The 22,715-nt window shown below is 40.9% G+C and overlaps 1 protein-coding gene across 3 annotated transcripts in view; it reads right to left on the bottom strand.

Annotated features, from left to right (window-relative positions):
- Window positions 1-22,715, bottom strand: part of cntn4 (contactin 4) — a 215,442-nt gene that overhangs the window by 5,608 nt on the left and 187,119 nt on the right. For all 3 annotated transcript variants that reach the window (XM_031899920.1, XM_031899921.1, NM_001142164.1), the window contains 15 exon segments: window positions 19,022-19,124; window positions 17,948-18,132; window positions 17,520-17,656; window positions 16,965-17,094; window positions 14,545-14,695; window positions 10,021-10,148; window positions 9,759-9,934; window positions 8,514-8,634; window positions 7,856-8,014; window positions 5,831-5,980; window positions 3,133-3,203; window positions 2,709-2,943; window positions 1,705-1,820; window positions 1,183-1,369; window positions 104-216 (listed from right to left, as the gene is read on the bottom strand). In XM_031899920.1, the coding sequence (XP_031755780.1) occupies window positions 104-216; window positions 1,183-1,369; window positions 1,705-1,820; window positions 2,709-2,943; window positions 3,133-3,203; window positions 5,831-5,980; window positions 7,856-8,014; window positions 8,514-8,634; window positions 9,759-9,934; window positions 10,021-10,148; window positions 14,545-14,695; window positions 16,965-17,094; window positions 17,520-17,656; window positions 17,948-18,132; window positions 19,022-19,124 (2,162 nt within the window).

Here is a 22,715-nt window from a genome sequence, read left to right as displayed (position 1 = left end):
TAAGTAACATGTCTTGTTATGTGGTGGAGTTCTTAAGACCACAACTGCACATCTACCAACCCTACTAACTGATATCACTAGTTAATTTCATTCTGCTACTTACTCTGTAACCTTTAACCTCAGACTCATCTTCCTGTGCTGTCACCTGGTCCCAGTTAAGGATAATTTTGGAGTTTGAAGAGTTCCAGATAATATTTCCTGGTGGCTGACTTGGAGCTGTAGGTGGAACAAGTGAAATAAGGTCATTATGGAGGGAAAAGAAATTGGATTGTATATAAGCTGCCACTCAACCAGGGGAGGTCAGACTTTGGCCATACAGAGGTTGTTGATCTAAAATTTCCAGAAACACATTTTGCTTTATTAAAAGGTAGAATAAAGGCCTATTTAGGCAAACATGAGCAGGCACTCAAAAAATTCAATGTGACGGGCCAAATAAAGTAAAAAAAATATTCTTTACTGAGTGTATGTCCTTAAAAAACCTTAAGCGCTTCATTCTGCATGGCCTAAGAACCATGCAGCACGAAAAGCATAAGGCTTTTTAAGGACATGTAAACGTAATAAAATACACTTTTTGCACCCAAACTAGCTAGAGTGTACAGTATATGGTGAATGTAATGACCCAGTCTACACCCACTGGTGTTGGGACAAAGGGTGCAGAGCCTCTGGAAGGATATTTTGTCCAGTTATTGTCCAAGAATTGTAATGTTGTTCCATCTATTCCTGCAAGAATGTTATATTTGTATTAATATGAATTAGCAGCTTAGCACTGGGTAGAGTAATGAGAATGGTTGTAGATACAGGAAGGGGAAGTGAAGGAGGAGGAGCACAGTACATGGAAAGAACAGCCAGGAATGAAGCTACATCCTACCCTGCAGTCTCACATCCCGGTGTGGGTTCTTTTAGTTCTGCTACACCCCTGCACACTTCATAACTTGAGTCTTCACCTTTACCCACATATGTAACATTGCCATTCATACCCCACAGGTCCCACTAGTTTCATGCTGACCCATGCACTCATACCTCACCTCTGTCCATTCATATCAACCAACCAACTAGTATGTTGGGTTGTACCTTACCAACTAATTATTTGTTCCGGTTTCAAATGCCATCATAAACTCTGCACCTCTTGCAGTTACACCCCAAAACTCATGTACGTGTTGGTTGTTTCCTACAGAAACTCACGTGGCTTCCTGGTGGTCACATTGACAGTAGTGCTGGCTGGGCCAGTCCCCGCGCTGTTGTAGGCCCGTACATTTAGATGGTACAGGGTGTGGCCCTGCAGATGGCTCAGTTTGGTGGAGGTTTGGTTTCCTAGAGTCCGAAGCTTGCGGGCATTCTGTTCCTTCTCATTCTGCTTCCAGTAACGGACCTAACAAACAATCAACACTATAAATGTTACAGGTTTACAAACAAATTGTATTACACAGGATAAACTGTTAGCTCTTAGGGAAAGCTTTTGTCCACTGTTCTAATACTGTCTTATTTATGGCCAATAGCACCTTGGTTTGTGATTTGATTTCTGACCAACATGTTGCTTTAAAGGGCACATAACCCTCTTAATAGTGTTATAACACCCACATTTGCTGAACTACACCATCTGACATACTGCAGCCTGTTATTATGCTCCCTTTACAGTTTATAAGGTCAATCAGCTAACACCAGAAGTGTAAATGGATTTACAGGTTTATATATGACATGCCCTACCTCATAACCTTGAATCCTTCCTTTGCTGAGGCTCCCAGGGACAGCTATCCACGACACCTCAATGTCCCATGCAGTCAGACTCCGAGAAAAGACCCCTGCCGGGGCCCGGCCTGGCTCTGTAGTAGGGCATGAAAGGAGACATATTGTGTAAAAAACAAGAGCTCCAATATGGGGCCATTTTTAGAAATAATGATCATTTTTAGCCCAGAGTGAAACCGGCACCATACAATATATTATTCATTATTGCCTACAATATTAGGAACGTTTCATTTATGCTATATGTCTCATTTAAGATGTAGTTTGTACAAACTGACCAGTTGTGTGTCAGAAGGTTAGTATGATGAATACACACAATAAAGAGAACCCTTTGTTAAGAGCTGCCACTTGTAGAATATACTTCACATGAACCAGAGAGCCCTGGGGAATCGAGCAGGAATGGGTACCGTGTGGCTCCCAGATGATGTTGTTCCACCAATACCAGCCTGACTGTCAGTTGTAACTCACCACTGCATGGAGTATTGTAAGTTACCCACACTTGAGCTGAAAAGTCATAGATACATGCACTCAAAGCAATCTGTACCCAAGGCTTTATGCCTTATTAGTTACATGTGAAACATTTTTTATATCTGGGGCCGTGGGCTGTGCTGAACCGGGCCACCTCTGGTCCCAGTTACCTGTGATCCCAACTCCCCGATGTGTTACACAGCCATGACAACAGCTATGCGAAGCCCAGGAAGCTTCCTACTGATCAGGACAAGAACCAAAGTACTTTAATAAGCTGTATGCAATAATAATAATAATTAAGTGCATAATATAACATTTAATAATGACATTTACATTATATATGTAATAATTAAATTATATACAATGCACTAGTTGTGCCCCCCCCAACCCCAGTCCTTGGAAAAATTGTCTTGCTTGAAACCGGTCCGTGGTGCAAAAAAGGTTGGGGACTACTGGTTTATAAGATTTATTTAGTATCCTATGGCTGAAGCACTGCATACCTTCCTCTGCAGAGTACACTACTGTCAGTGGGCTGAAAGGTCCTTCTCCTCTGTTGTTGTACACTCCAACCTTGACTTCATATGGCGAGAAAGGTGGGAGGCTCTCATTTCTGTAAACGTATCTGGAGGAGTCGGCTGAGGCCACCACCGTCTGCATCCAACTTATAGTGCCGAATGGTCGGAACGCAACTACATACCCAAACCCTCCGCCATTCTGCAACTCCTCTGGCACAGGCTGCAGGGAGTCATAATTGTTGATAAATTAGAAGGATGGCATGATCAGAAACACCTATATCATGCATGGCAGCACACACATAAATCAAATACTAGTCAGTATCTTCATGCTTCATGTGCACACCTTCACCACTTGACACCACACATTCACGGCACAGACATATGACAACACCATGTTTATGGCTCTCACCTCCCATGTGATGACAAGCTCACCCTTACTGCCTCCTCCTCCACTGACATTAGCAGGGGTCACCTCAGGCACTGCCAAACAGAGCAGTGTATCAGAGATGGGCAAGTGAGCAGGAGACAAGGCAGATACAGAGAGAACATTGCAGGCACTAACGGAAACAGACAGCACTGACACAGATTGCTACCATGGCACTGAGTGTATGAGAAAGACAGAGTGCAAAGCAAGAGAAACATCATGCTATTCATCTACTTCTAATCTCCCTCTTGTCAGTGTTTCAGCTCCAAGAGAAGCTTCTTTGTCAAGGAGATTACATTCAGAAAATAAATACTTCACTTGATACAGGGGAGAAGTGTTCTGCATAGCTGCCTACAGTTCCTGCAGCCTGCACTGGTGAGGAAGGATTAATATATACTGTATATATATATAACAGTCCTTACAGTGTCTGCACTCCTATGCAAAAAATCACACAAGGTGCCAAATCAACTGTATAAAAAATATTAGAGCGGCATACCCTTTTAAAAACTTTTATGCCTTTATTGCAAGCACATTGAACAAAAAAAAACCAATTTTTTGTGCAACGTGCCTGTAATAAAGGCATAAAGGCTTTTTAAAAGGGTATGCCGCTCTGATAATATTTATATATACAGGTCCTTCTCAAAAAATTAGCATATTGTGATAAAGTTCATTATTTTCTGTAATGTACTGATAAACATTAGACCTTCATGTATTTTAGATTCATCACACACAACTGAAGTAGTTCAAGCCTTTTAGTGTTTTAATATTGATGATTGTGGCATACAGCTCATGAAAACCCAAAATTCCTATCTCAAAAAATTAGCATATTTCATCCGACCAATAAAAGAAATGTGTTTTTAATACAAAAAAAATCAACCTTCAAATAATTATGTTCAGTTATGCACTCAATATTTGGTCGGGAATCCTTTTGCAGAAATGACTGCTTCAATGTGGCGTGGCATAGAGGCAATCAGCCTGTGGCACTGCTCAGGTGTTATGGAGGCCCAGGATGCTTCGATAGCGGCCTTAAGCTCATCCAGAGTGTTGGGTCTTGTGTCTCTCAACTTTCTCTTCACAATATCCCACAGATTCTCTATGGGGTTCAGGTCAGGAGAGTTGGCAGGCCAATTGAGCACAGTAATACCATGGTCAGTAAACCATTTACCAGTGGTTTTGGCACTGTGAGCAGGTGCCAGGTCGCTGCATTGACCCTGCCCTTGATAAAACACAGTGGACCAACACCAGCAGCTGACATGGCACCCCAGACCATCTCTGACTGTGGGTACTTGACACTGGACTTCAGGCATTTTGGCATTTCCCTCTCCCCAGTCTTCCTCCAGACTCTGGCACCTTGATTTCCGAATGACATGCAAAAGTTGCTTTCATCCGAAAAAAGTACTTTGGACCATTGAGCAACAGTCCAGTGCTGCTTCTCTGTAGCCCAGGTCAGGCGCTTCTGCCGCTGTTTCTGGTTCAAAAGTGGCTTGACCTGGGGAATGCGGCACCTGTAGCCCATTTCCTGCACACGCCTGTACACGGTGGCTCTGGATGTTTCTACTCCAGACTCAGTCCACTGCTTCCACAGGTCCCCCAAGGTCTGGAATCGGTCCTTCTCCACAATCTTCCTCAGGGCCCGGTCACCTCTTCTCATTGTGCAGCGTTTTCTGCCACACTTTTTCCTTCCCACAGACTTCCCACTGAGGTGCCTTGATACATGCTAATTTTTTGAGATAGGAATTTTGGGTTTTCATGAGCTGTATGCCAAAGCCATCAATATTAAAACAAGAAAAGGCTTGAACTACTTCAGTTGTGTGTAATAAATCTTAAATATATGAAGGTCTAATGTTTATCAGTACATTACAGAAAATAATGAACTTTAACACAATATGCAAATTTTTTGAGAAGGACCTGTATATATCCCTTTTCTGACATCTATATTATATAACTTCACCAGTAAATGAGAGAGATATATGTACAGGTAATAGCACGTCTCCATTATTGTAAGTTCTATATATATTACTAATGGGTGAGTGCAGAGGGCCTCTTGTTTCTGTCCATTTATAGAACTCTCCTCAGTAGTTTTTATGGGTGAAGTGAAGTGCATGGGTCTTGCTATTTGCTATTCTTTAATTAACAGAAATAAGAGATGAAATGAGAATAAGGACAGTGTTGGGGCATTAAGAATGGAGATTTAGCACCTGGGGGCATCCTATTGGGTACTTAACAACTGCAGATGCAGGGGCAAGGGGCATTGATGGATATTAGTAACTCAGTTGCACTAGTTAAGGAGAGGCAAGGTGCTGGAATATCAGTAACTACATATCCATTGCCCCATGGCAGGCACAGCGGTGGGAGTGTAGGAACTGGAGGTGCAGTACCTTGAGGTAGGCATAGTCCATAAGTGTTGGCAGCTGGAGGTGCAGTACCTCAAGGCAAATGAAAAGTAGGGGTGTTTAAATAGAAATATAGCACCGTGGCAAGCACAGCACTGGGGTATTAGTAACTGAATGTTACCAGTGCATTCCCAGTTCATAAAGCATACTGTGAATTGATGAATGGATATGACTACCGAGTCAAGTAAATCCAGTAATGCAATATATGAAATTTCTGCATATGGATTTTATAGGCTATACAACCATGGTTGACATGTGCTGGGAATATACAAAATTCCTGGGTTACTCACATGCCTCCTCTGTCCTCCTCTTGTCTGATGGGGGGCTGGGCTCTCCAATGCCAATCTCATTAATGGCAATGACACGGAACTCATACTCCACCCAAGGGCTCAGCCCAACCACAGTGGCTGTGAAGGACCTTCCATCCACCACTTCCGGAACTACCAGAGAGAGGATTTGTTACATAGAATCCCATACATATAAGTAATCAGACATGAGGCCTCTTTTACATAAGAACTGAGGGTGTTCTCCATCTTAAGCATTTTTAATGATGAGGGCAAGCTAGGGGCATTCCAATAGCTGCCAACTTGCTGGCCCTGTTCCTTCTGTATGCCTTGCTGCTGAATGCAGAAAGTTCTATGGAAAGAGCAAGGTGCAATTTTTTTTGCTCCTCACTGGGCAATGATCGAAGGTAAATGGGAAAGGTGAAAAGTACAAAAACACGGTACTTTGCTTCTTACCCCCATTTCTGTGCCTTATCGTGCCACAGACAGTAACATTTTAGCCCACAGATTTCTAGAATGAAGCTGTATAGCATGCAATATACCCCAATGTGGAATATTTAATCAGCTCAATAGAATATATATAGAATATAGAATGCCTGAAAAGCTCCAGATAAGGCAAAACTGTAGCTATTTGGCTAAAAAGGTTCATTGAGTCCAATCAGTTTGTTCTATTTACACATGAAAACTCGTTTTTGCACATTTCTTCTTTCAAATCAATTCATTTTTAGATCCATTACCCCTTTTCTTAAAAGTCCTCCACCATCTACACACTCCTAGCAATGTCATATTTTCATTCTCTATATCTTAGTCCGTATCTTTCTCTGTATACGTCTGTTTTCCTTCAGCCACTTGTATCATATTAGCTGATGGCTGCATTTATTCTTAGTATAATCATAGACCCTTATTGTCTACTTCTCCAACAGCTCATTGTGGCCCTACAGGATGAAGCTAAATGAACATGGAGCATTCCAAACCTTACAGGTTTCTTCTGCAATATTGCAAATAACAAATACTATTTATAAAGCTATCACCTCTCGATAAAGGTGACAAACTACATAAAACAGGGAACCCTGGTCTTACTTCTAACCATAAGGGAATCTTTAGAAGGAAAAACTTTTCTTAAATATTTGTTGGCTGTGAAGTTGACCTGAGACCCAGTGAGGAACGTTCTCAATGTTCTATGTCAGACTTTGAAGCACAAACAGGTTCTCTTCATCTGTTTTTTAGGAAAGAATAATATGTTGTTTGTCCTCCTGCAGGAGGGGATCATCAATCCACCATCCCTCCAATTTGCTTGGCTTCAGCCTTAATAGTTTTCTGTTATCTGCGTTCCATGCTTGAGGCAAAGGGTGGCGATGCTTGGTGTCTATTTCCCTTAATTTTTCCCAGGCAATCTGGGAAAGGAACATTTTGTTCATGCAGAACCAAATAAAAGAACTAAATCAAAGAACGCCAGTGTAGCCAATAGGAATTCTGCAAATTAAGATGCTGAATAAGGAAATGGCCGTATTCGGAAAAATCAACGTTCAGAGAGATTTTTAGAGGGTTTTTTAGTATTAAGCTCCCTCAGCCTAACATTTTTGCTTTCTGCATTGTAATGACTTATGTGGTCTAGCAGCAGGGCATTCTAAAAGGTGACTGAAGAAAGAGTGTTACCCAAGGGAAATCACTGCCTGACTTACTGCATGCTCCCTCAGCCTTGTAATAGTTCCCTTGCCAAACAACAGATTCATTTGGTCAGGGACTCACAGCCTGAGTCAGTTGGCTATACCTGGAAAAATATTCTTACATAGAAGAAGCATAATCACATCATAATATATTAATGTTGTGCTAAAATGCACCAGTGCTATTGCCCAAAAAAACAATCAGCAATTAGTTTTGATCAATAAGGAAATAAAAGCAACAATCAATTTTTCCTACAGGCAACCGCAGTGGAGCAATTAAGCACCTATAGTAGCCACAATGTGTCTCTTCTTTTCTGTAAAAATAAACTGAATTTCTTTTTACAACTCAGGATAGAGTCATATCTACCTGTGCTGACTGCCTGCCACCCCACTGAAAAGGGGGTCCGAGCCTGTACAGAGTACATGATGATGGGGCTGTGATTGTCCACTCCAGGCATCCAGGATAACTGAGCCGTGGTGTCGGTGATCTCTTCCACAGTGAGAGCATCTGGTGGCCCAGGAGGACCTGAGAAGAAAGCACAGTGGGTGATGAACAGTCTTCTCTGCTGTGAAACATCCGACTCTTTCCGTAGAAGGACTGCAATTCATAACTCTCTAATTCAGCGATGATGCGGGGGCTCGGCGCACTCCTACTCAAGGATACACTGCCCTGCTACTTAGCAATGACACAGTGATACACTGCCTTAATGCTTAGCCCTGACAAGGTGATACACTGCCCTGCTGCTAAACAATAATACACTGATACAGTGCCCAACAATTCACAATAACACAGTGACACACTGTCCTCCCTCTCTGACCATGGCGTGCTTTCATATTACCAGATAATAATTTTGTCTGCCTCCACATCCCACTAGCACCCTACTGCCATATCCAGTAACCATTTATTGTCACTCCCCTATGCTATTAATCTCTGTAACCACTACTGATAATCTCATAAATACTTCTTAAACCCTCTGCTTTTTCTAAAGTCCATTCCAAAATATAAAAATGTACATTAACTGTACCTCTCACAATGAGATCAGCCCCTGCAGACAGTTTGTCAACACTCGTGTGGACTAGGCAGATATATTTCCCAGCATGCTTCAGCTGGATGCTTCTGATCATTAAATCGCCTGCTGAGTCCTGCTGATAAGTAGAAAATAGGGCATATAAGGACATTGCCAAGGTTTGAGTACATAAATACTGTTTTTCTCCTGTTTCCTTTACTAATACAGGAGTGCCAAGCACCACATATTCTTTGGGGGCACAAAGAACAATAAGCAATTCTGTGTATTCATTGTGTTTATAAATATACTCAAATTAGTACTACATTAGCAGCCTCACTAAGGCAGGGATAGGCAACTTTTGAGAGGTCAATTATGAACACACCCAAAAGCTACAAAATGAACACAATGGCGAGTGTTACTGATGCAAGTCATTACAATCTCCTGCACTTTCACACAAATCATCAGTAATGAATGCAAGCGCAATGGGCAAAGTGTTTTTTACAAACAATACAGCATTTTTCTCACAATGAATGCAATTAATGTGTGCAAAATCTTTATCCTTTTTCTCGCTATTGCAGTCACAGTCGTATTTGACCCATATGGTTGCCAATAAGTCTTTTCTAATAAATGGTGCACAAACGCTTCTATTGACACTAGGAAATCCTAGAGCCATGGTTGGACTGTGCCGACCGGGACACCAGGAAAAAACCCAGTGGGCCCAGCTGACCCAGGCCTGTTCCCTGCTCTGAGCCAGAAACATTTGGCGCTTTTACCCCACCCCTGATCATGGCTGCAAGTAGGAGGAATGCAGTGCGCACAGGTAGGAGAGGGATGGTCTAGGCTGCTGGCAAGTTTCACCACTGGGGTGGGGGCCCCCAAGTTGACACCCCCGGTGACCCCACTCAAAAAATGTTTGAATCCAAAACGGCACTTTGCACACTACAACTTCTAGTAGCCCACCCATTAGTAGAAAGCTGTAGTTTTGAAGCAGCTGATGGCCCTTTTAATCCCCATACTAGCATATACATTTTGAAAAGAAATACTTAGTCACAAGTTTATAATTTATAAATGAACATTTACATTTATGAGCAACAGTCTTCCAGGAACAATTGCTGTATCAACAGGTTCAGTATGATGATAAACAAGAAGCCATCATAGACAAGTCATTGGTTCTTAAAAGGAGGCACCAAGCTTATATAAAAAGGTAGTGCAGCCTATTATGCACATAACACAACTACTGCACGTTCCTTTGGCTATACTTACTCCCCCCACACGCTCAAAATGCTCTCCATCTTTCTGGAAGTCGATGAGTTGTCCATTGAACACCCAGGAGAAGGAAATATCCAATGAGTGGTCATGGGATACTTGGCAGGGCAAGACAATGCTTTCACCAACCGTAACATCCATACTGGATGGTGGCACCAAAACCTGAGTAGGGTCTGAAGGAGAGACACAGAGATCACCTAGATGCACCAGGGTTGTAATAACATGTGTTCTTTGGATTTACAAAGATTCCCCTTCTCACCCTTGACCACCAGGGTCCCTGTGCTGCTGGCTGTTCCGAAGTGATTGCTAGCGGTACAGGTGTAACTCCCAGCATCTGCCTTAGTCAGGTTGGAAATCTTTAAAGTTCCATCATCCAAGATCGAGATTCTGAAAATAAAGGGGAAAGGAAGCATTAAGAGAATAGCACCTAACAATATTATAAGACATATAGGAGGATAATAGAGAGGAAAACACAATGAACAAGGAGAATAGAATGAAAGTATTATAGGGAATGGAGACTGATAGGGATATGGCAAATTGGGACCTTCTACTACCAATTTATTTTACCAAATAGCACACTATTTACGGTGAAACTTACTAAAAAGGCTAAAGTTTAGTTATTAACCTGGAATAAAACTGTCAGATACTCAAAGGCTGTAGAAGACCTGTAGACCTGCTCAGAGAGGCCAAACCAGCAGCAGTACAGACGTGGGATTAAAGCTCTTTTCTATACTGGATTTGTTTCATTAATTATTGTGCATTCTGCATATTGCATATTATTAACCTGTTGTAGTGCCAGTTGTAGCATACTATGCACACTTCTACATCTATATCTTTGAAGTAACACATTTTATGCAGTACACAGCAGCACACAGACATGGCAAAAATAATACCAGCAACAGTTGCAAGAGGTGCAGAAGATCAAGTGAACACCAAGCAGCTGAGATAAACAGCCAACTGGGGGATCATGGAGATGAACTTCAAGCCATAGAGAGACTGCTTGGCGGTTAACCAAGACCAAAGGGTGTGAGACTCATGTCCAGGAAGATAAAAAGTACAGTGAAGAGAAGAAAGGAATAAGAAAGAGAAGAGTGCACAATGGGACAGAACACTGAGGGCTCACTACAGAAGAGGCTATGAACATCAAAATGTGGTGTGTATTGGAATGCCCAAGGCCCAGGTTGACTGTACTCTGCGGGGCTTTTGTTTTCTTGATATTGATGAAAGCAGTATAAGATGAATATCCAATTTGTGCCCTCTAGCTATTGATGAATTACAACAAAAGGGTTGTTGGGAGTTGGCTCCTGAGGCAACTGGGAGTTATAGTTCAATAACAGCTTAAGGGAGAATGATACTTATTCATTTTATGCATGAATCTCCTGCATTATCATACATTTTAAACCACAGTCACTTTGTTTTATGAGACTTTAACCTGTGGTCTCTTTGTGCATTTTACAGTATATTCATTCTTGGTAGGCCAGTGGGGTGCCATTTGATCCACAACACTGATTTCCTTTTCGCCTTAAGAGGAGAATATGTTTATCAAAAAAAAGAGATAAAGAGCATAGTAGAGGACTGGAACACAGGGCAAAAAGGTGGCTCCTTCACTGATTTAGTTACTCTATATCATGTAATGAAAGGAGATAGAGTGGAGTATAAAATGGGCAGAACTAGTTTTTTAGGGCAATTAAGTCATCTAGCAACTATATGCTATAGATCTAAAAGCATAATAGGATCTGAGCACTCTCCATCTATTGAGAATGAAACAGGTGACTGGATTGCCAGTTGTTTCAGCTCCCAGCATCCTCTACAAGCCTTACTTCCAGAACCCATCACCATACAGTCTTTCCTATTAGAATTTTCTTCCTATTTATGATTAGAAAGCTTCATTGCTTGGTGCTTTGACAGTACAAACATGGGGAGTACCAATCCTCATAAGCCATGAATGGGTTAATGTATTTACCGTGCAGTGTTTACACATACAGTTAGCTAATCATTTTCATTACATAACAGCAAGAGGCCTATTATTCTACTGGAAGGTAGTTCTATGTGCATTTGGTGCCTCCTGGCCTCCAGATCCTTTGTTTGTATTTAACAGCCATTTGTGCTGCATATTATTGTGTGTATTAACAAACCAATTTTCTTTTCACGATGATGCTTATTTCCTGTGGATGTATTTTAGGCTTATTTTTATTTATTGTTTGATTAGTTGGCTATTTCTCCCTTGGTGTTGATTTTTGCTTGCGATCGGATTCCTTATTTATAAAGGGCAAATTTGCTCAGTATTACTGTGTAATGGAACAGTGGCACAGAGTCCATTGGGATGATAAAAGTTTTAGTATTCCATAGCTTAACCAAGTTTATTTCTGGTCTTGGTTCCCAAACTGCAAGACTGCTGGAGGGCTCATTGAAGCAGATGGTGTTTTTGGCATTCACAGAGAAAAAAGTAAAGTTCAGCAAGTGGGAGATGTAAGAGAAAGCTGTCTATAAGACACTTAGGGGCTGATTTACTTACCCACGAACGGGTCGAATGGAGTCCGATTGCGTTTTTTTCGTAATGATCGGTACTTTGCGATTTTTTCGTATGTTTTGCGATTTTTTCGGATTCTTTACGAATTTTTCGGATCCAATACGATTTTTGCGTAAAAACGCGAGTTTTCCTATCCATTATGAAAGTTGCGTAAATGGATACGAAAAACTCGCGTTTTTACGCAAAAATCGTATTGGTAACGAAAAATTCGTACAGAATCCGAAAAAATCGCAAAACATACGAAAAAGTCGCAAAATGTTCGTTTTCAAGTCGGAACTTTTCCAATTCGGGTCGGATTCGTGGGTTAGTAAATCAGCCCCTTAGGGTAAGATAAAGGGCTACATGCTTATACTGGCCATACATGGATAGATTCTCTTGCTTGGCAAGGTCAACAAACAGGGTTGGATTGGACCCATGGATCACAGGGAGTAGTCCCAGTAAGCCCTGGCACTCATGATTTGTGCTGCCCAAGGCCTAATGACTGCCCAAGATATGTTGAACTGTGGAGCAGTTTTCTGGCAGCAAGAACCTCACAACTACCAATGATGGCATCAAGAGGAGGAATGAGGTTGAGCAGCAGGAGGGTTCCCGAGAAGGGTGGGAGACGATTTTGGTTGGCAAGGTGGGCCCTTGGCGTGATGGCCACTGGTGGGCCCCACGATTCCCAACTTGAGAAACAAGCAGACCTTTGTCGATTTTGGCCACTCAGTCCAATGGATCATATATGAAGGGCCTATAAAGTTTGATTGGGAAAGGACAACACAACACTCTGACGTAGTCCTTTCTCAACTGGATTTTCAAACCTGTCTGATAGATATATCAACAGGCATTATACATAGGCCACTATGCTGTCGGCTTAGCCTGGAGGGGCTAAGTCTTCAGCTTTAAGTGCCCTTTGTATAGTGAGTTTTATTTGCTCTCCTAGATTATCCTGGAACTTTATAAAGATAAACTATTTTTAACTTGTTTCAAGGTAAGGACAGTCCTGGCCAATTGTCTGGAAACCAAAAGGGAACTTTAACAAAAAAAACTCTTTTTGCATTTGGATAATCCCTTAGTTTAATATTAGTATTACCATTGCTTCCTTCCTGTATGGGCTGAACATAGATTCAAAAATGGAATTGTGGATCTGATTTGTGGTGGCTCTACCATTAGGATGATGTTTCCTTTATAATTATTTCTACAATTTTATGACTACCTTATTGAGAGTGACTATATATTTAGAATTACCATTCTATCTCATGAATAAACCATTTAAGTTTGCTTCTTGGTAATCATTTACTCAAATGATAGGTGTTTCATATACGTGGGAAGACTTTTTGCAAGTAGTGATCATGGGCGACATAATATCCCAGATATTGGCTTAATATGGCATGTAGAGTGTGCATCCTTGGGGTTTATTGATAAATTGAAGTGTATTATAACACAGCATCTTGGACATATATTTTGATAAGCAACTTGGACATGTAATAAAGGCGTAGGGTAAACTTCCCCTTCAAAATGGGGTAAAGAAAATGTCTTTGTTCTGCTAATTAATGGTGAATATCAGTTTGAGTGAAGACCCAGTTTATTTACATGCTCAAATACATAGTCATTGATAGTACAGGTATGGGACCCATTATCCAGAATGATCGGGACCTGGGGTTTTCCAGATAAGGGATCTTTCCATAATTTGGATCTACATACCTTAAGTCCACTGAAAGATTATTTTAACATTAAATAAACCCAATAGGGCTGTTCTGCCCCCAATACGTAATTATATCTTAGTTGGGATCAAGTACAGGTACTGTTTTATTATTACAGAGAAAAGGGAATCATTTAACCATTAAATAAACCCAATAGGGCTGTTCTGCCCCCAATAAGGGGTAATTATATCTTAGTTGGGATCAAGTACAAGGTACTGTTTTATTATTACAGAGAAAAAAGGGAATTATTTAACCATTAAATAAACCCAAAAGGGCTGTTCTGCCCCCAATAAGGGGTAATTATATCTTAGTTTGGATCAAGTACAAGGTACTGTTTTATTATTACAGAGAAAAAGTAAATCATTTTTAAAAATTAGAATTATTTGTTTATAATGGAGTCTATGGGAGATGGCCTTCCTGTAATTCGGAACTTTCTGGATAATGGGGTTCCGGATAACGGATCTAATACCTGTATGAGAACAGTAGACCCAAGCACTAATACAGTTGTTGAGACAATACATAATCTACTGTGCTTTATGGCTGGGACTTGTTGGATTTAAGTTCTCACCTGGAGCTCTCCCTTTGCAGTTCCTTGCCCTTCTTCCAAGTGATGCTGGGTTTGGGAGATGCTTTTGGTTTGCACTCAATAAGGACCGAACCCCCAACCTTTCCCAGGGTGACTCTCTTCACAAATCCCTTGGAAAAGTCCGGACCCACAGCTGGTAACAAAGCAGAATACATGAATAAATAATGATTAAATGCATACATAATCCCTACAGTAACAGATCCATAGCCAGTGTACATCTTATTTCCAAGCAGTTGTTCTAGAATTTTGGGGCCAGGGCAGTGGCTAGCATGGGCCCCAGGCTAAATACATTTTAGGGTGAATTTTGTGGAGAATGCCTGTAAATACATCTGGAACCCCAGTCTAAAGGCTATTTAAGGTGAGATTTGGGATTAACACGTGTCTGCTCTTAATATTCTTGAATTATTGATTCATCTGTGTGTTTATATGTCTGTAATCTTGTTATGGGAAAAGAGGGTCCCTGACCAAATGCTGAATATCAAGCATGATTGGACTAAAAAAGACAGAAAACCTCTGGAAATCTGGAAGACAAGGTACTGTGGTACTACTGGGTGGGGCTTTATGATCCCCCTTCTTGCTTCAGTATATAATAACTAAAATAAGGTGCATAATATTGTAAAAAAAAATCCCAGATCAGGAAGCTGCCTCTTTTTATTAATATAGCTCCTAAACTGAAGTTTCTAACACAACCAAAGCATTTATTTTATAGGATACATCCTACAGGGCTGTCAGGGCATTTCCCAGTCAAGTGAATTGAATGTAGCATGAACATTTTTGGGTGATTCTCAGCCCTGTCTGCAATCAGCAGAAGTCCCCTAAATATTGTCCCCTAATATCTCATTTTTCGAAACATATTTCTATTTTTCCTTTACTTACAATGAGTGTTACAATTACATTACATTTATACTGTCATTAAGAAATATATTAGAATTGTTGAGTTTTTGTTAACTTGTTGAGCATTCTTATCTCAGTGATTGTGCAGGTAAGGGTGTTTGGGGTTTTGGGGGTGTTTCTAGGTGTGGCTTAATCTTCAGTTTTGGAATATTCAGAGTAATGACATTTCACTGGATTGCTATGCCTTGAAAGGATTAAACACATACAAATCGCCAAATTAAATCTAGGTACAGTAAATTGGCCTATAAATGTATGATGGGCTAAATGTTCAAGCTACTGTGCAGTTAGCACTACCCCTTGATATGACCTGGATTAGTGAGACTAGGGGTGCAAGCACAGTTATGATTGACCAAGTTTGCCACAGTAAGTTGCCTGAAAAAAATACCATTCATTACTTGGGTCAAAAGGTGCTTCTTGCCCCTTTGAAGGGTTTGCAGAGTGAGCTGTATCTCTATACAGTTATAGGGGAAAATTCTGCATGGGAGTTAACAACATGGCAGAATGCACACTGCACATTGTGCTCATAATCCTTTGGTAAAGAGCCCTCATGCCTCGCAGCCCTCATCAACATATCATGAATGTGTAACCCAACGAATGGAATAGGCTGACTGCGGTGAAACTCAGGGACAGCGGTGCCCAAGCTCAGGGGCTAAACTCCCTAGAGGGGGCTGGCAGTAATGGTACATGGGGCACTTTAGAAAATAATGCTATACATATCTCATGATAGACCCTCAAGATCCACCCCAACACTATTATTTGTGAATCATGTGATGCTGAAACAACCATACAGATAGCCTAGTGTCCTGCTCTTAGAGGCATATTATAGAGTTTCAGAGCTAATGCACCAAACAACTATATATTTATAGAACATTTTCAGACAGAAAATACAATTTAAATTATTTTTATGTATTTTTCAATCTTGGTCTTTAATAATGCTGACTATTACAGGGTTGCAAGTCATTCCTCCCAGTTAAGGACCATACATTAGTATACGAGACTCAAACAAGGGCCAAGGCATACAGATTGCTACCTCCGGCACAGGAGGCATAATGATCACATCTCGAAGGGTGTCATATGGTTAACATCACACTACTGGCAAATTAGCACCTCAAAATCAAATTGTGTGGCAGGGTGGGTGCAATTTAAAGATGTAGTGCTATTAACAAAGTTGTTTTTAGGCACCTGTTCCACACTGCTCCATAGATAACCTCACATAAGCAATGCCAACCCTATGTCATGTCACTGGTTGCAAATATACATTCTGAAAATGTGTAACTTCTCAACACAATCGACTGGTTGCCCTCTCTCACAGAACATGTTCCTGGTATGTAATACTAGATTAGCTGCTCTGGCAGTCAATACAAGAACAAAAAGAAAAATACAAGTGTCTATCCCACTAGAGGATGAGCCAGAAGCCACCTCTGCCCCAGCATTCGACCTACTGACACAAGCATGAGATAATGGGCTAACTGTAGGCATTACACTGACATTAGGGTTTATGCTCTTACCAATAACCCGCAGCTCAGCACTGGAATAAATGGTCCCGTGTTTATTTTCTGCCAAGCACTGATACATGCCGGAGTCAGAAATATTGACAGATGTGATTGTGAGGCTTCCGTGATCAATCTGTAGGCGTCCCTGCGAGACAGATGTAAAGGAATAAGCAAAAGAGAAAAGGAAAGGAGAGAAGAAAAAGGCAGTGAAATGGAACATGAGGGACAGTGATGTCAGACTACTAAATAACATTAATGCTGATGAGCTTGGTAATTAACTTGTGTTAATATAAAGGCTATGGAGGCATCTGCAACCACCATGTTAAATCAATCCAGGATTATGTTTAATCCAACCAGTTAGATATTTTCTTTCTTTGTTCCAAATGCATTAGACCAATAAACGCTTATTGCTGATCAGTATTGCTGATGAGGTTGCCATGAGTTACAAGGGTAGGCATAACTATGCTGGATTTTGCACATAACTTTACTTAAGTCATTTACACAATTTGTGCCCCTTTTTCCATCATGCCACCACTGACAGGCCTTGGATACAGCTCTTAGGGTCCTTACTTTACTTTGCAGGCGCTGGCCATTTTTAAGCCATGTGTAGGAGGCTTTAGGGCGTCCGCTAGCTTTGCATTCCCAGAGGATATTCTCCTCGATGGCTATGTGAGCATCGTTAATCTTCTGAACCCAGGTAGGTGGGGCTGAAAAAAGCAATTAAACATAATCACTCATAAAGCCAAGATAAGGATGCATCCTCCCTACCAAACTGAGCACCAACTCATAGACACTGCCCAAATGCCACCCCAATCTCAGGTCAAGGAATTACACACAAAAGTGACAAGGAAGTTGTGGGCTATGGGCAATCTCACAGGCATTGGTGCCATTAGTTCAAAGAAGACAGTGTCACTGTTAAATAAGCTGTCCAATATTGATATTTAGCACATACATATTCGAATGATCTGCATTTCAGATACCATACCCCTCCCTCGTACCAAAGTATGTGAGCTGCCCTCGCACCATGTTCTTCCCTCGTGTATTCTCAGCAACACACTCGTACGGCCCTGCATCCTCCTGCTGGAAATTGGGGATCTCCAGTACCCCGCTGGAGCGGTGCCTCCGTACTTTGCGTGAGATTGGCTTACCATCTGCCCTCCTCCAGGTAATTGTGGGTACAGGACTAAGAATGAAAAGAGAAGCTCACAGGGCTGAGGAATTTGTGACCTTTAGAACAGTCTGATATTCCCAAAGTTCAGGCAGGGACAGGGTTAGCTGAGTCCCAAAGCATGCAGAGAGTCATGGAGCAATACACCTGTGCATTCCCATATGTCATACTGAGACCTAATAAGATTAAATTAATTGGTAATATTCCTTATCAGCATTATATGTCCTTTATAAATTCAGGTTTTCATGTTGGGCAACTGTTGTAGAATAATGGTGCAAGCTCATCTTGGCTGCTCTAACCTGAACAGCCAAATCAGCCTCCCTGGGGTCAGCATTAGGTCTACTGGTGTCTGGACCTTGCTCAAGTGGACCTGGTTGACTGGTTATGGAGCTATCAGGCCTCAAAGATTAAAGGTGATAAATATAAATATATGAGTATGATGTGAGGGGGTTGAGTGGGATCAGACAGAGCAATCATTAGGGAAGCTGATATAAGGTGGGTGGAAGGAAAGTGACAGGAATGTGTCACAAAAGTATAAGGAGGAGGCAAGCGAGCTCAATGATGGTGGGTGTGAGGCTAAGTAAGTTGCATAAATAATGGATTAATAAGTGAGAACTCCGGGTAGCTGCAGTGCTATGAGAAATAATGAATAAAGCCCCATCAAAACTGTATGTGATGACATTGACACAGAGGAGTATGGGAAGGGCACACCCTGGGGTAATACAATAAGGCTCCTCAATAAGGGACTGCATATGTGTTGGGTTAGAGATGAGTAATAAATATGCACTGCATTTAGTGGCATAACTGTGAGTCAATGGGAATTGATGCACAATTTAAACCTTTGGACCCTCATCTCCAACATTCCCAGTCACTGCTAGCTGCCATCGCCCTTGGCCACACTTACTTTCCTAAAGCAAAACATTCCAGCTTGACTGTGGAGCCTTTGGCCGATGGGACAGACTCAGGGAAATGCACTTCAATTTTGGGTTCATATTCTCCCATCACACCTAAGAGACAGCAGAGTACAGTGAGACAATAATGGCAGTGGAGTTTTTGGTTTCAATTCCTCCTTTTTAAACTCCAAAATCTGGACAGGTCCCTGTTATAATAAAATTAGGGATAAATAATAACGCTGTTGGATCAGTCAGTGTGCAGTAGCATTAGAAATATCTAGGAGAGAAATTAGTTCAGAGATAAACAACATTTTAACTAATTATCTTTTACTTGAAGCCCACATGCATTTTCTATATCACGCATGGTCACAGCCGTTACAGTTCCTGACATATAACATCACAAACCAGCTAAGCCAATAAACTCACTGGGGCTCATTTTATAGCCATCTGCAGAGGTTGTTCCCCCGTCCCTTATTTTTTCCTGGGTTAATTAAGATGATAATTAGCACTAGCAGAATCACATGGGCAGACTGCAAAGCTGGCACTTAGGAGCAGGCCCCAAGTTATATTATTTCAGCAGCACAGGCCTTCACTATGTAAAAAGCCACCGTCATACAGCAACATTGCCATCTAATCACACTCAGAAATATTTCCATTCTGTCAAACACAAACAGCAACACAATCCCTCTCAGGGTACAGAAATCCACTCACGCGGATCAGCCAGGTACACAAACACAATCAGTTTCTATCTGGCTCATACACCGCGCGCCACGCTCTGCTGGATGTGGCATTCGCTGGATGCAGAAGCACGAGGGGGGGAATAGCGGCTGCAGCACGCAGATCCTCAATTCTTGCCCCCAAGGCCCTGTTTATACAGCAATATCTTCAGTTAAGGGGAAAATATACAACTGTATATAACATGGGCCCAATAAATAGGATTTCAGCAGGAACTTGTCATGTTAATAACGGTTTTACATGTATTTTTGCCCCTTTTAACTCTTAATAGCATATGCCTAAAGAATGACAAAAAAAAAACCCGCAATATATATTACAGGTATGGGACCTGTTATGCAGAATACTCTGGACCTGGGGCTTTCCAGATAAGGGATCTTTCCATAATTTGGATCTCCATACCTTAAGTCTACTAAAAAATAATTTAAACATTTATTAAACCCAATAGGATTGTTTTGCCTCCAATAAGGATTAATTATATCTTAGTTAGGATCAAGTATAGGTATAGGATCTGTTATACAGAATGCTCGGGACCTGGGGTCTTCCGGATAAGGGGTCTTTCCGTAGGTTGGATCTCCATGCTTTAAGTTTACTAAAAAATCATTTAAACATTAAATAAACCCAGTAGGATTCTTTTACCTCCAATAAGGGGTAATTATATCTTAGTTGGGATCAAGTACAGGTACTGTTTTATTATTACAGAGAAAAGGGAATCATTTAACCATGAAATAAACCCAATAGGGCTGTTCTGCCCCCAATAAGAGGTAATTATATCTTAGTTGGGATCAAGTACAGGTACTGTTTTATTATTACAGAGAAAAGGGAATCATTTAACCATGAAATAAACCCAATAGGGCTGTTCTGCCCCCAATAAGGGGTAATTATATCTTAGTTGGGATCAAGTACAGGTACTGTTTTATTATTACAGAGAAAAGGGAATCATTTAACCATTAAATAAACCCAATAGGGCTGTTCTGCCCCAATAAGAGGTAATTATATCTTAGTTGGGATCAAGTACAGGTACTGTTTTATTATTACAGAGAAAAGGGAATCATTTAACCATTAAATAAACCCAATAGGGCTGTTCTGCCCCCAATAAGGGGTAATTATATCTTAGTTGGGATCAAGTACAGGTACTGTTTTATTATTACAGAGAAAAGGGAATCATTTAACCATTAAATAAACCCAATAGGGCTGTTCTGCCCCAATAAGAGGTAATTATATCTTAGTTGGGATCAAGTACAGGTACTGTTTTATTATTACAGAGAAAAGGGAATCATTTAACCATTAAATAAACCCAATAGGGCTGTTCTGCCCCCAATAAGGGGTAATTATATCTTAGTTGGGATCAAGTACAGGTACTGTTTTATTATTACAGAGAAAAGGGAATCATTTAACCATTAAATAAACCCAATAGGGCTGTTCTGCCCCCAATAAGGATTCATTATATCTTAGTTGGGATCAAGTACAGGTACTGTTTTATTATTACAGAGAAAAGGGAATAATTTAACCATGAAATAAACCCAATAGGGCTGTTCTGCCCCAATAAGGGGTAATTATATCTTAGTTGGGATCAAGTACAGGTACTGTTTTATTATTACAGAGAAAAGGGAATCATTTAACCATGAAATAAACCCAATAGGGCTGTTCTGCCCCCAATAAGGGGTAATTATATCTTAGTTGGGATCAAGTACAGGTACTGTTTTATTATTACAGAGAAAAAGAAAATCATTTCTAAAAATTAGAATCATTTGTTTAAAATGGAGTCTATGGGATAACGGGTTTCCGGATAACTGATCCCATACCTGTACTGTTTTATTATAGAGAAAAAGGAAATCATTTTTAAAAATTAGTATTGATCAAAATGGAGACTATAGGAGATGGCCTTGCCATGATTTGAAACTTTCTGGATAACGGGTTTCAGGATATATCATGTATATCATGATATATATCGTGATATCATGTATCCTGTATCCATGTATCCCATAATTATTTGTTCAATGCAGAACTATTTGTATTGTATATCGATTTTTCAGAAATGCAGGGAATTCATCTTGGAGTTACATACACTAGGAGGCAGCACATGTACCCTAATGTTTATGTATTTCATATTTTCTGGGCAGCAATATTCCCCTTCCCCATGGATTTTGCAGCCTTTGGGCCAGGTATTTATCTTGCCTGGTGACATGGCCTCCTGTCCGGCTTCTCTGCCCAGATATCCGCTCTGAGGAAAATTGATACTAAACAAATTATTTTGCACTTTGAAGAAACAATGATTTTCTGTACATACATTATTGTGACTAATCTCACTGCCTTTTCCTACTCTTTCAGCTTGTTTCTAATACCCTCTGCCTTACAAAAACATGGCTGCTATGTGGCAAACACACACTATCCTTCTTTGTCAGGAACAAGCATAAACACATTGCTCTTGGATAAGCATGCTCAGCCACATACTTAGTCTCTGTCAAACAGACACACAACAACACTAAATCTCTGTCAGGCAGACACACTGACACACAAACACACTAGATCTCTGTCAGGCAGAAACACAAACAGACACATAAACACAATAAATCTCTGTCAAGCAGACACACAAACAAACAAACAAACACAAACAAACACACCAGATCTTCATCAGGCAGACACACAAACACACCAGATCTTCATCAGGGAGACACACAAACACACTAGATCTCTGTGAGGCAGACACACAAACACACCAGATCTTCATCAGGGAGACACACAAACACACTAGATCTCTGTCAGGCAGACACACAAACACACCAGATCTTCATCAGGGAGACACACAAACACACTAGATCTCTGTGAGGCAGACACACAAACACACTAGATCTCTGTGAGGCAGACACACAAACACACTAGATCTCTGTGAGGCAGACACACAAACACACTAGATCTCTGTGAGGCAGACACACAAACACACTAGATCTCTGTGAGGCAGACACACAAACA

This window comes from Xenopus tropicalis, chromosome 4 (genome assembly GCF_000004195.4).
Source record: "Xenopus tropicalis strain Nigerian chromosome 4, UCB_Xtro_10.0, whole genome shotgun sequence".
Taxonomy (NCBI): domain Eukaryota; kingdom Metazoa; phylum Chordata; class Amphibia; order Anura; family Pipidae; genus Xenopus; species Xenopus tropicalis.
The sequence above is the reverse complement of the archived record's forward strand: the minus strand, read 5'-3'. Positions and strand labels throughout refer to the sequence as shown.